The sequence below is a fragment of the Pelecanus crispus genome, chromosome 2, assembly GCF_030463565.1.
Source record: "Pelecanus crispus isolate bPelCri1 chromosome 2, bPelCri1.pri, whole genome shotgun sequence".
In the NCBI taxonomy this organism is placed as follows: domain Eukaryota; kingdom Metazoa; phylum Chordata; class Aves; order Pelecaniformes; family Pelecanidae; genus Pelecanus; species Pelecanus crispus.
The window spans coordinates 112,259,961-112,275,019 of NC_134644.1; the positions used below are offsets into that span (position 1 = coordinate 112,259,961).

A 15,059-nucleotide genomic window follows, 5' to 3' on the forward strand; every position below is an offset into this window, starting at 1 on the left:
TTGGTTCTTCTCTGTAGCATGCATTTTGAAGATGTGGTTCTTGTACCACCCCAGTCCTTCTTCTCCTGTTGCAGCATTCAGTCCAGCTCTCTGCTGGGTACTGCTTTTGTTCCCGGTAATAAATAAATGTTAGCAGACCTCACTTTGGCAGTACTAAGAGCTGTGGCATGGGGTATGAAACTTCAGAATATGCGTGATCTGTGATATTGTTGTTGAGAAGTGGAGGATGTGCTCGGGAAAAAAATGCTGACCTGCTTTACTCTGAATAATTGACCATAAGAATCCATGAAATTGAGCAGAAAGATGAAAAGAAAAGGCTATCAGGAGAAAAATTCTTCTCACCTGTGACAATTTTAAACATTCAAATTTCAAAATGTTGACTATATTCATATAATCAAGCATATCCAAATTGTAGAGCAATAGAAATATCTTGTTTTCTTCCAGTGCAGTGTTTCTCATACCAAAATGCAAGCATATGAGTTGCAAAAAAATACAATAACTTTAAGAATTGTCAGTCCTCCCTACACAAACTATTTCTTCTCAAAAAAAAGAGTTTAGTTTTCATGCTTTTGCTCTTGAAACAAAACCTACCTATCATTTTTAGTTCTAACAATGCCAGTACAGTTATGACTGGTTAGTGGAGAAAAAAAGGTCTGAAACCACTGAAGAAACTGAAGTACAGTATGATTCAGAACACACCATGCTGTTTCCCTTTTAAGCCCTCACTCCATATTATGAAGTGCATTTTGTTGAATTTTCATTCATTCCAAAGGAGGCGAAGTGTCAAGGATTTCCAATTATTTCTCCTTAGCATTTGGAACTGTTTCATAACATGCAATTAGTATTTCTAGTAAGATATGGAGAAACACTAAGGGGAAAGGAGCGACAGGCCAGGTGTCAGCTCCCACCATACCTTGTGGTATAGTCAGTGAAGTCTCTCACAAGCTACTTACTCTGCTTGATGCAACAGCTGTGGCTTGAATAAACCAAGTGGTGACAGAAACTTGCTACACTATTTTTTGTGTATGTTCTATCACTTCAGTCACTTCATTTTCTTTGGCTTAGCATTACAGCTAAGCCACACTCTGGCTTGGATTTTCTATCAAACTCTTCCAATGTTTTTAGTCTGTTGGTGTGATTCTGCATGGGTACTGCAAATCTTGCTTTGCCCAGTTCCAGAGATGTTTTGAAATGATGAGTCTAGGAGCTGGGGGAATAGCTGCACTGTAAACAGTAATAGGGAAAGCTCTGTTTATGTTGAGAGAGAGTAAGAGGAAATGTAAGAAAGTTTTTTTCTTTTTTTTTTTTTTTTGAGAAGCTGTCTTTGAGAAGACACAAGAATTTTTAAAGAGGAATCTTGGGTGAAAGGAGTAGAAATAAGAGCATAGGATTATTTGCAGAACTGATAATAGTTCCAAAACTGCTGATTCAAAGAGGTGGTACAGTAAAAAGAAGCATGTTGCTTCTTGTGTAGAGGTGAATGTATTTTTTGCAAGGAGAAACAGCATGGAATTCTTATGAAGAAAAAATAGAGAGAGAGGAGAATCGGTATTCAAGTATTGGGAAAGCCTGTGATATTTTCCTAAGGGAGCTGGCGGGACACATCATAGGCAGGTGTACTCTTCACTGAGTAAAAAAATGGCTGGATGGCCAAGCCCAGAGAGTTGTGGTGAATGGAGCTAAATACAGTTGGCAACCGGTCACAAGCAGTGTTCCCCAGGGCTCTGTTTTGGGGCCAGTCTTGTTTAACATCTTTATCAACAATCCGGATGAGAGGATTGAGTGCACCCTCAGTAAGTTTGCAGATGACATCAAACTGGGTTGGAGTGTTGATCTGCTCGAGGGTAGGATGGCCCTGCAGAGGGACCTGGACAGGCTGGATCGATGGGCCGTGGCCAACTGGATGAGGTTCAACAAGGCCAAGTGCTGGGTCCTGCACTTGGGTCACAACAACCTGATGCAACGCTACAGGCTTGGGGAAGAGTGGCTGGAAAGCTGCCTGGCCAAAAAGGACCTGGGGGTGTTGGCTGACAGCCAGCTGAACATGAGCTGGAGTGTGCCCAGGTGGCCAAGAAGGCCAACAGCATCCTGGCTTGTATCAGGAATATTGTGGCCAGCAGGAGCAGGGAGGTGATTGTCCCCCTGTACTCGGCGCTGGTGAGACCGCACCTGGAATACTGTGTCCAGTTTTGGGCCCCTCAGTGCAGGAAAGACACTGAGGTGCTGGAGTGTGTCCAGAGAAGGGCAACAAAGCTGGTAAGGATCTAGAGCAAAAGTCTTATGAGGGGCGGCTGAGGGAGCTGGGATTTTTTAGTGTGGAGAAGAGGAGGCTCTACAACTCCCTGAGAGGAGGTTGTAGTGAGGTGGGTGTTGGTCTCTTCTCCCAAGTAACTGGTAATAGGATGAGAGGAAATGGCCTCAAGTTGCATCAGGGGAGGTTTAGGTTGGATATGAGGAAAAATTTCTTCACGGAAAGAGTAGTCAGGCATTGGAACAGGCTGCCCAGAGAGGTAGTGGAGTCACCATCCCTGGAAGCATTCCAAAAACCTGTAGATGTGACACTCTGGGACACAGTTTAATGGGCATGGTGATGCTGGGTTGATGATTGGACTGATGGTCTTAGACAGCCCTTCCAACCTTAATGATTCGTAGTTTTTACTTTCATTAAAAAATAATCCATCCACCAAGGCAGGAAGCATGAAATTATTACTCTCTCCTTAATTGGTTTAGTTGTGGACTTGGTAGTGTTATGTTAGTGGTTGGACTGGATGATCTTAAGGGTCTTTTCCAATCTAAATGATTCTATGATTCTATATTCTCGCCATTGTATCAGTAGAAGTTGGCATGCTGCATTTAACATTTTTGAACATCAGTGAACATAAAACCACGAGATCCATTTGATATCATTAAGTTTGTCTATTCTATCCCACTAAATATTGTCATTGTTATTTTCAGTAACAGGAATTTCCAGCTGAAATAGGTCTTCTGCAACTCTTTTTTGACTTCAAAATCTGTAACACACCAAGCAACATATACAGTAGCATAGCTTTTGTTGGACAACACTTACAGAAAAAGGAGGCTGAATATTACATAATTACATAATGTGTTCAAGAGACTTTGGATTTATTTCTGATGTGTTCACCATATTTCTCCTTCTAAAAATTCTGTTAATATGGAGATTGGTCATGTCACCAGATTCCACATCTGAACCCATTTCTGATTTTTACTTACCATGCTTTTTCCTTTGATTAGTTTTCTTTTTTTTTTTTTTTTTTGCATGTTTTTGAAGGAAGGAAGCAGACTTAAAATCCATAGTACATGATTGGGAAAGAAGGGGAGATGTCATGTGAAAGAACAGAAATTAGAAGGGTTGAAGAAGACATTCTTATTCCGTCTTGAAGACTTAGCTTTTTTTTGAAAGATTTAATAATTTTTTGCTTGCTTTAGCAGAAAGTGGGATAGCAAGCTCTCTCAGACAAAGGCAAATAGAAACATTTTGTGTTGCTGTGTGTTCCCACTAGATCATAAAAACCCGTTGGTAGTTGTATTTAAATGTACATGTAAGGCTCAGAATTACATTGTGGTTTGTACTAGCCCTTTCACCACCTGTGTTGCCCTCCTCTGGATGCTTTCAAGTACTTTAATATCCTTCTTAAATTCTGGGGCCCAGAACCACACACAGTACTCAAGGTGAGGCCACACCAACACTGACTACAGTGGGTTAATCAACTCTTCTGACTGGCTGGTTATACTGTGCGTAATGCCCCCCAGGATGCAGTTTGCCCTCTTGGCTTCCAGGGCACACTGCTGACTCATATTGACCCTGCTGTTGACCAGCACCCTCAAATCCCTTTCTGCAGGGCTGCTCTCCAGCCACTCCTCTCCCAATTTATGCTTGTGCGTGGTGTTAGTCTCTCCCAGGTGCAGAATCTGGCATTTGTTCCCTTCATCCACTAAGCAGGTGACCTTATCATAGGAGGATATCAAGTTAGTTAGACAGGACTTTCCCTTTATGAATCCATGTTGACTATGCCTTTAAATTGTCCTTTAAATGTCTTTCAGTAGCACCCAGTAGGATCTTCATAGCACCCAGATGAAAAGCAGGGGACTACTTTTCCAGTCATTGAGGGTTGTCATACAGTCCTTCTGGGCCGGGAGGAGACAGCAGTACGTCTGTGCCATAGAAAATAGACAGAAGATAAGGCTGCAGTAGGGGGTGAGGAGAATCAGGGTAGGAGTGAAATTAGCTTCCCTTCTTCCTTCATGAATCCATCCAGTATGAACACAAGGTATCAGTCCATGTCTGCGGGTCTCTACTCAACAAACCATCTTTCTCTGGGCATGAATGCATTCGTGCTGGATTTCTGTGTGGGCGAAACTATTTCAGTGATGTCTAGTTAGCATACCGTATGTGCCAGTCCAGCAAGCCATGTGACAATCTACATGAAGATCTTTACAGTGCAGTTCAAATCTCTTGTTAGAACAAATAACTGTCTGGCCCATTAGTGCTTCCTCCTCAAAACCAAAGCAGTGCACTGAAGGTCAAAAACCTTCATGCAAAAAAAATTTCACAATCTTGCAGAGAAAATGCCAAGGCTCTGAAGATGGGGGAGAGAGGGACACATTGTCTGATACTTAACAGAAATTGTACTGATGCCGAAAATACACTTAATAGCTTCCTGTCAGCATATCACCTTTGATGAGAACACAAGAACTAAAGAGACAAATGACAAGCCTCTGACATGTTTCTGCAAAATCTTGAATGTTATGTTAAAGTCAGCAATTACAAAAGGTTTTGTATAGCTAAAGAAAACAAATGCCTCAGGAAGGTTTGGCTCACTTCAAATGAGAAAAGGCAAAATGGCTTTGACTTGTTTCTTCTAAAAAAAAAATCTAATGATTTTCCTCATCCAAATTTAACTGACAGCTGATAATCTCAGCTCTCAAACTTATTAACTCAGAGATTATTATCTTGACCTGACAAAATTGAAGGTGAAACTTCAGGAAAAGAAAAATGAGGTCTGGAGTGCTTAGACTGCAGGTTGGGGATGCTGCTGAAGTCTGGAACTCTATCCAGATTCACCCTTACTTGATGACAATTAAACACATGATTTTTAACAGAGTAGCTAAAATCTTAAAATTTCTTTTTTGTTTGCAGGATGTTTTCTTCCTATTTCTGTAAGTATTCACTGGCACAGATAATGATTTTCTGTGGCGGGTAGCTAAACACTTGGAAAAAAAGACATTATTATTTTTCCTGAAGTTGGACATAGCTATATGCATCCTGTCAAAATATTTTAAGTACACAGCAGTTGAAAACGTGCTGGAAGTAGTGATTTCATATGCCATTATAATAAAAAAGACCTAATTTTTTGTTATCAGGCAGCCTTCTCTATTGTGTCACGTACCTTCAGCAGCACAAACTTCTGAGCGGATTTTCTTACTGTTTTCTTTCCAGCAAAATAGCATTGGAATTCAAGGATAAGACTCTTCTGTGATCAGTATTTTTTGTTATCCTTTCCAATGAGCATATTAATACTAAAGAGGTGTACCTGGGTAAGTCTCAACTGGTATTCAGGATAGCCGGGTAAGAAGCTGTGAACCTTTTTGATCCATGAGGAAAAGCCATCTGGTGATGGCTCAGTATTGTTAGTGATACTGATTGTTTTCCTTTGTCTATGACCTGAGCATGTAACGTTCCGGTCTACCCAGAAAGAAAGCTCTTTGGGGCAGCTGTGGTTTCACCTTCAGATACTATCTTCCTCTGTACAGTGAGCAGAACATTAAAAAGGGACTAACCTAAAGACAGATTTTTAGTCCCTGTTCACCAATGAATTGCTAGTCTGTGTCTGAAACACAAGAAACAAATTTGTGGCCAAGAAGTTTGTAAGATCAACTGGCTAAGATGTGTCCTGATAGCTGATACTTTGTCCTGGTAGCTGATACTGCTAGCCACAAATACACTATGTACAGAAGTATTTATTACATACTATTTGTGTTTGCTTGCTTTTTGTGCTATTAGTCTCAAGTCTGCAGAGTGCTAGTGCAGAAATGCAACAGAGAAGCAGGAAGCAGGGCACTGTGATGCAAAAAGTTGACTTGAAGTTCTGTGGTTTAACACACCTTTTTTTTTTAATGCTACCACTAACCAAGTTCAGAATGGTGACAAGAGAAAAATTCACAAGTGTTTTAAATGCATGATAACTGTACTGAGTATTTGTGTTGTGGACTTCCTGTGTGTCTTTCAGTATATCACTTATTTTTTCTCCATCTTTTTCACCTAAAAAATGAGAATAATATCACATTACCTCTCTGCAAGCTTGAGCACCAGAAGAATATATTGACCCATACCTCAAAGCCATTGTCTTGCCTCTCTCTACCGTTTAGTTATTATTTGTTTCTCCTTAGCTTCATTTGAAGATGTGACTCCGTAGTGAAGAAATCTATGCATTTTAAGCAAAGCTATTATAAATGTTACTTTTTCTGCCTTGGTTGTAATTCTTAGATAAATGTTTTTTGTTTAGGCTAGAACAAATAAGGTAGGTTTCCTGACATCCATCATCAAAGCATGTACTGGCTTATAAAAAAAAAGTGATCACAATGGAGAAAGTTTTGTGGAAATAATGTTGTTAAAAAGTGAACAGATTTCCTTTGAATTAGAGCAGAAAATAACTGATACAACTGTGCAGTACTGAATAGAAAACCTCTTGGGCACTGAGATGATCTTCTTGGTACTCTGAAAAATGTCTTGCCACCCATGGAAATATTGCATGATTATTAGGTATCTCTTATGGGACAACATTTACAATGTTAAGAACATTCACTTAAGTAGTCTGAGTGCTTTTATTATCCTTATATTGAGTCACTTAGGTATGCTGTTGGAGTGTTCTCTCACCAGAGGAGGGAAGGAGATAGGAAAGGACTACACAAGGCATCGCTGTTTTTTTCATACCACTGTGGTGTGTTCACACATTTTTTGTCATCCCAGTCACAACATTTGTAAGACCTAGTTCAACATAACAAAGGCATTTTAGAAATGAGGAAATAGTTGTGAGGTCTGAATACTGAGCATGAGCTGTCATGGAATAATGTCTCTACATAATTGTTGATTTTCAGCCTGGTTTGTCATAAAAAGTTCATGTTGGTTTATATAAAATACTGATCATATTTATTACAATTGTATTTTAGCATCTCGGGATCCCAAATGGTTTATTATCTACATAGCTGGAGGAATTTCTGCTGCTGTCTTACTGTTAGTTTTCCTACTGATCTTCTGCATCACCACTGCTTATCACAAAAAGTGAGTAACAAACCAATTTGCTTGATATACTGAGGGAGGTAAGTATGAAGTTTTTAACAGTTCATCCTACTGTCTCCTTCAGAACCAATTAAAAAAAGGTAGATGTGAAAATGTAATTTGCCTGCCAAAATTTTAAACTTGAAAAAACCTATTCAGTTCTACAGCCAATGAAAAAATTGACATTCTCAATTTTTTTTTTTTTTCTTTTTTTCACATTAAAAACCCAAATGGCTTACTCAAGTTCCTTGGTCAGCTAAATGCTTACAGTGGTATTAGCTGAAACTTCATGTCAAGAGTGATTTGTCAGAAATAACGAGCCTAGGCGTATGTTGTTCCTATCTTGTGCAAAGAGAAGAACTACTGGTATCTTGAGGTTTTCCAAAACTTCTAACATTTTTTTGTCTTTTGATTTTATGTTCCAAATTTGCTCACAGCTGAATCCAGATTAATAGTTTAAACCATTATCTAAGTTTGCTATATTCCTTGCCAAATACATGCTAGTGGCCTGATCCAGCATCTCTGTTTCCAATGAAAAGAAGTAATAAGCAGAAAAAATATTTCTTCCCCTACCACAATATATGAAGCTGCTGGAACTTGCTGGCAATATGTTATTGTATTTTCCCCTGAATCAGAAGGCCTTTTTATCTGTGTCTGAGCCTTTATGAAACACTGCTAATCTCATGCATGTTACTGTTTGCAAGTCAGAGAAAAGACTGCTTGGATTTTTATTGTACTTACTGGCTTCAGTGGGAAACTAAGCAATACTAGCATTATCTCTTGTATGCTGGAATTAGATATTTTGGACTATACTATAATGCAGGGTGCAGTTCCCTCCATTGTTTTTTCTGACTGAATGTGTGTCACCAGAAAGAAGAGAAAGAGGATCACAGAGGTCTTACCAAAAGCTTTGTACTCTACTCAGACCTGGGTAAGATCACCTGGAGTTTACTTGTATTTTGTATTGCATATTAGTCAACATCTTTCTCTTCTGTATCTGATCTTTATATCCCTTGAATCTTATAGTCTAATCTTAAACTATACAGACAGGAAAAATTGAATATTTTAAAGTATGATTATTGCTATTCACTTTTTTTTTAATTAATATTCTTTAATATCTTACAGCTACATTTAGAGACCCAACTATTTTCCATATTACTAACAAATTAGCTCTTTTGGTTTGCTAGCTTTTCTATTATTTGTGTATTGTTAACACCCTTTTTTCTCAAGTCACTTCTTGTAAAACTGAGGCACAATATTGTATCCTGTGATACCCTTTGCTTTATCTATTTCTTCTAGTTCAGCTTCACTATACTACATTGGGACAACTGTTTCAGTGCTTCTCCTTTCTTTTTGTACTGTAACAATCAACGTTTTGACGCTCTGAGTCTTTCCCCCAGGCCCCCTTAATAATCCTATTCAAGACCTGAAGCTTAGATATGGAAAGACAGGAGCCAACTTCACTGCTTCTGCCTTGTCTCTTCATACTCTAAGTCAGGGTATGAAGTGATGTGGTGATTAGGGAAATGACCCCATACTCCAGTGTATGTAAGACCCTAGCTTTCCACCTATCTCCTCTCAGATGGCACTTCTGTATGATCCAACAGTGAGCTCCACTGTAGTTGTGTCCTTACAAAACCCTTTGACCTCCTGCCATTTCCATTTCTCTCATTCTGATTCTTGGGTCACTCTTCATACCAGAATGAAGCTTTTCCTAGGGTGACCATAGGCTAGGGACTAGCCGTTTGCTTCAGAAACCATCTTTCCTCCTATACCAGTTAACCGAGGCACCACCACATGAAGTTGGCTTAATGACATGACTAATTCTTAGCACGGTTCATACTTTTAGAGCAATTCATGTTTTAAGGTTGTCATAGGAGACTACTTCAGTACCTGAAGTGTGCATGTGAGGGGAAGGAGGCATTCCACTGGTGCTTTACCAGGCACCTGATGTGGGACAGCTGGGAAACGTATTCAAAGTGCAAATCCTTTTTTCATGTGACTTGAACCTGAAATGTATTCGCAGAAAACAAGAAGATAAAAAATATTTTGACTTATAGTTTAATATTTCTCAATAATAAATCAGCATATGAGGAAAATTTGCCATTTTTCTCCTCTTTCAAACTTGTAGCTGTTTTGAGAAAAGTCCTTTAACTTTTTCTTTTCTTTTTTTTTTTCTTTTTTTCTTTAATGTTCTTCTAGCCTGCTGACACTTATGGAAGACCTGATTTTCATGGCACACGGAACACAAAAAGAAGAGAAGAACCATCACTCAGGCAGACAGAGGCGGTTTACGTCAACTGCAGAAATGTCTCTCACACACCTAAGAAAAGACCATTAGATTCCTTCTTAAGAATGAAGTAACCAAAGTGCAGGCCTTATATTTGCAGCTTAGAATTTATTTTCTTTGTGCTGGCAGGATGTGGAACATCAAACTGGCTGTGCTGACAACTGCCTGGGCTCCTTTGGCTGGACAGCCAGCCTGGGCCAGGTTACACCATATGTGTCTGTGTTGCATTGCCGCCTTCAGCATTAACATATCCTTTGATTCATATGTAAAATTAAAGATTATTTGTACTTCTGCAACTGAAACAGTTTTACCCGGTAGGTGTACTCTTAAGTAAGAATTTTAGAACAGCTCTGATATGCAGAATGGAGTTGCATATGTTTACATAAAGTTAATTTGGTCTGAGAAATCTATGTATCTGAGAAGTCTATGTGACAGGGTGAGAAAGAAAATGAACTTGATGTTGTCTACATCCATGATTTTTGCATCTCAAACTGGGAGATCTATAGAATAATAAATACCCACTATTTTCCACAGAGGAGGTGTTATTTTGCTGCTGGGCAAACAGTACTATTCAGCTGACAAAAGCAAATATATCAGGGATCCTTGAACCTAGATTTAAAAGTAAGAACAGAAGCTTGCTATCTGACAGCTGTGTGGTTTTACAGGCTTCTTGCCACTCACCACAGTTATTTCAGTGCTTTCTCTTTGGGGATGGAATGGAAATGTAGACCCTGCTCTCCTCCCTCCCTCCTTTCCCCCCAGCTTTCTTCCCATGCCCAGGAGAAAACAAAACATGAAGACTCTGTCACTGTCAGGTAATATTTAATAATAATTTATTATAAGGTTTAGTTGCACAAAAAATAAATGAGAACATGGAAGATACATGAATAAATGATGTAAAGCTGAAAAAAGCATGATTGAGAACATTTACAAAACAATACACATACATATGTAGTTGTATGTGTGCATATGTATATATTCTGCTGAAACCTACAGAAAAAAAACCACACAGAAATTGAACAAACAGACAAAAAAAATCCTTAAACAAACAGAACTAGAAGGCAGACCTGAGAATTACGATCTATGCATCTTTTGGCCTTTTACAAATCTGCTGTATTACTGAGAACAAAATCCCAGTAGATGAAGGTGTTACCATGACTGCTAATAATCATATATGTCTGCATACTACAAACTGTGTGCCTGGCCTACCTATACTTGATTCCCCTTTTCTCTTGAAGCATTCATAGAAGTGTTGCTGAATATGTTGGGGTTTTTTTTTGAAAGGGGTTGAGGGGAGGCATCATGAGTCTGCCTACAGATCAGTTACTGGTTCCACCTGGCTGGCTAGGAAGGAGCATCAATAACCTGACAGTGAAAAGCACATTTTGGGTAGCCTTTTCCAACAAAAAGCTTTCTTCATGTGCACTGAAAAATAAGAGTCTAGGTTCTTCCGAGAATAACGTGGACACAAGGCTTCTCTGAACTATTTGAGCAATAATAGCTTCATGTGTTTATCTTACACTTCAGCTAAAAATCTAAAAACCTAAACCAAACTGTCCTTCAACCTAGCACTGAAGACTTAAATTGTTTACAATGTCATATACCATTAGAAAACATCTCATTTTGGTTTTGTGTACTCCTGAACAAGGATACATGCACAATGCAAGGGACAGGCTTTTTCTTTCACTTACTGAAGGTTTTCAGATATATAAATGCTTACATGTGAAGTTGATGAGGATACACAGAACTGTACGGTTAATAAGTTGGTTTATTTCCTGAGTTATCGAATGTCATAGCAGGTAATTCTAAGTTGTGCACAGCATTACAAATAAAACCCTGTAGCATTGGGTCGTTTCTTTGATGATCCCATTTATATTAAAATGCCAAAATGACAATGTAATAAGTTTCATTACACTGAAGTTCTGAGTTGGAAACCTGATACAGAAATATCGGTAAGCTGAGAAGTTGGTGTTGTTTCATTGCTTGTGGAGACAGTCAAAATGCATCCCTAATTTACTGAGGGTAAAAAAGGGAGAGAGCTTGAGCTTAAGTACCTGGAATACCAGATTGTTTTGATTATTTCTGGTAATGTCCTTTTTTCTTGCCTCCCTTGGAACTTTTAGCTTGTGTTTCCAAAATAATTGCTTATTTTTGAGATTTGAGGAAGAAAAAAAATCTGTAGTGCACATCTTTGCAGGTATTTAATCTGTTTTAATTCAAATTCCATAGACATATTACTTCTACCAGGATACTCCACAGGGAAAATCACATCACACATAGCATAATAAGAACAATATATTATTTTTTTTCAAAATCAAACCCAAACCAACAGCTTCATTTTTGTACCATGGTAATATCAGTGAACAGCAGCTGAACATGAGACTGATACAAATGAAAACTAAAAAGAAAACAACCCAAAACTTATCAATATTCTTTTTGGCTTAAAAACTAGTAAGCTACACACAAAAGAAACTTTTAAAAGTGTAATTTGAAATGTAATATTAAAACTCTTTAAATATTTTATGAGTCTGGCAGGATGGGACCCAGCAAGAGCCTGTTTTCTGTGACAGAGTTTGGATTATGTAAATAAACTTTCCTGTGCAAAATAGTACAAACTATTGTTTATTGCTGTTTATTTCCAATATTTTCCATAGATTTGCCTTTTTCTTTTGGAAACTTTTAGTTCCTTTTGAGTGAACTTCATCAGCTGTAATTTGGAAATTTCATGTTGAGCAATTACTGTGCTATTTCATGCTGTACTCCTCACCCAGACAGTTAAGAGGGAGCAAAAAAACCATGAAGGAACATGACACAACTATGGATAGCAATAGCTCAGCATACTATCTAAACTGTAAGATAATTCTGTCTTTTTTGTTGTTTTAAGGCCTTAGAAACTTTACTGAAAGGAAACAGACACAATAAAGCGTGTTCTCATTAAAAAAACTGAGTCTTGAATCACTGGGTAACTGCATTCTGTAACAGGAAAATGAATCTATGAGATTTTAAGAGAAGTAAAACCAGATTTCTTTTCCATAATAACAAAATTCATCTTTTATGCTGGGCAAAAAATGTAGATGTTTAAGTCCCATATTCAAAGGAATATTCTGTGATTAATAGTACTACTAAGTCTTTAAAGGGCATAAACTCACATCTCTTTTTTTAAAAGAAAACAGAGAAAAAAATATTTGTAATCAGTCTGCTGGGACTTCTGAATGTAGGAGAGGCAGTTGCCAGAGTTTGGATAAACAGGGTGAGTGCTGAACTCACAGTCTATGAAAGAAGGTGAAAGAAGAGTAACATATATTATCTCCTGTTACCTTCTTTATTCACCTCAAATATGTTCTTTTACCTTGAAGAGCTTCTCTGACTCTATAATACATTCATGATACTGCTCATTCTGCTTGTCTTCTGCTCTTCCTTGGCTGTGCATCTTGGGGTAAAACAACGTTTCTGTGAGGAAACAGCCTGCTTTAAAGCCTGGATCCACCAAGGAACACAAGAAGCCGGACTCCTCCAAACCCCCATGTTAGGCAGGGTAGTCCAGCACTTAAACCTATTTCTGACCTCCTCCTGCCCTAAATTTCCACACACCTTTTCTGTTAGGCACCTATATTTTTTCAAGGACGCTCAGAAATAGCTTGTTCTAACTGTGCTGTGCAGCTTAACCAGCTACCTCCTATCCACGTCTTATCCCAGGAGTACTGGGCAGGAGGAGAGGACCAAGGCAACAAAGCAGGCAGAATAGTTAAAGCATAGGTGCTACCAGCATTTGTTAGTTTGATAACAGGTGGATGCTAGTTTATTCCTGAGAGATCCTAATAAGAAACCTTACATCATAAAAAGATTTCAGAGAACTGATCTCGCTATCAGATTAGTTTATAGGTTTGTTGGGTTTTTTTGAGGGGTGATTTTTTTTTTTTTTTTTTTTTGTAATCATAAAGACATCTGGGAACCAGGGCTCTGATTTTTTAAAATGTATTTTTAAATCTTATCTGCATCATGCTTTTCTAAACCTTCTATGTTATTGAGCTATGTGAAAGTTCAAATCAATGGTATTTGTTTAGAGTAGCTGAAACTCTGCCCCAGTAAGTATTCCTCAGCACAAGTGAAAGAAGACTTATTTCTTTTAAAGCCTAGATGCTCAATAAAAGCTAATCCCCTAAACAGCTTTGTAAGTTTGACACTAAGGGCTAATTCCAAACCCAGCCCTGTCTCTTTACAAGATAGGTGCTAAAATGCTCTTTTAGACTGTGGATCCCAGGAGCAGAAACTATAAGTCAAGTTCTCAGACTGTATTATTTAAGGTGTAAGTCAGGCAACTCAAAAGGCATTTACAACACTCACACATTCCTGGGGAACAGTTTTGGGCTAGAGCACAAGATGTGCCTCCATTGCCATGCCTGGCTGGGATGTGGTGTCAGGGTATGTATGGGCTCAGGGTGGCCACTGTCCCTTTGACATCCAGTGCGAGGGATTCCACCCTAAGGCTACAGACCCACAGTGGTCTTCAAAACACTAAGCTGGGCCAGACTCTTCGCCATCACGCGAAATGCTGGCTGTTTCTGCTACCACAGTCGGTTCATCCAGCATCCTACCGGCCAAATCAGCCAGGAAATGGAAGACCCTGACCCAGTTCTCCCCCAGCATGCATCAGACATGCAGCCCGTCTCCCCTGCCCTTTCCAGCCTTCTCCCTGAAGTTGGGCTCCTGTACAGAAACAACTCATGTTTTAAGGACTAAGAGGAAACTGCAAGGCACCCCTCCAGCAAATGTCCTTGTTTCTGCTTTTGCCCATAACTCTTTTTTTTTCAGTTCTTTTCTAAGAGTAAAATGCATTAAGAGTGATGATAAGAGGACAAGCATCTGGATAACCATGGGACAAACACATGATTAGTTTGCCAACACTTCCTTTAAAATAAGAGAGCCTCAGGATCGTTGAGATAGCCTCAGCAGTGGGAGCTCAGAGACTACTGGAGCAGGCTGCCACCATGCCACAGGACTGTGCCACTGCCCTGACTAGTTTCTTGACCCTCATCAGGCTTGATTTATAAAGCTGTAGATTTGCCTTACTATCCGTGTTACAGTCTTGCAGTTATATATCCCTACATATGACTTAGGATTTAATGTTCAAGCTAGAAATACCAAAGGAAAGGCACGAAGTTATCTAAGGCAAGTTTCAAAAGAATAATGTGTTTATTACTTCCACACTATCCACATCACTAGCCAGTATAATTAGATAAAATAACTAATATGAATTACTAGCAGTGGCTGACATATTTCTTCTGACTTTATGCTTACTTAAAGAAAAGAATTTTGTAGTCTTAGAAAAAAAAGAAAAAACTCTAAAGGTTATTTAACACCTTTCTAAAAAGTTTATTTAACTAGATTGTTACACTAAATAGTTCATTTGTAGTATTAACCAGTAAGTTTTATAACATGATTTAAGTGATCAATAACTTATCATACTAAGAT

General features: G+C 38.7%; 1 protein-coding gene across 1 annotated transcript in view; it reads left to right on the forward strand.

Moving 5' to 3' along the window:
• CD226 (CD226 molecule) overlaps positions 1-9,661 on the forward strand; it is a 31,865-nt gene extending 22,204 nt beyond the window's left edge. Inside the window, exons 5-7 of the mRNA XM_075705044.1 lie at positions 7,189-7,300; positions 8,168-8,228; positions 9,500-9,661. Coding sequence (XP_075561159.1) covers positions 7,189-7,300; positions 8,168-8,228; positions 9,500-9,661 — 335 coding nt within the window. The remainder of the gene's footprint in view (positions 1-7,188; positions 7,301-8,167; positions 8,229-9,499) is intronic.
• Positions 9,662-15,059: the final 5,398 nt, after the last annotated feature.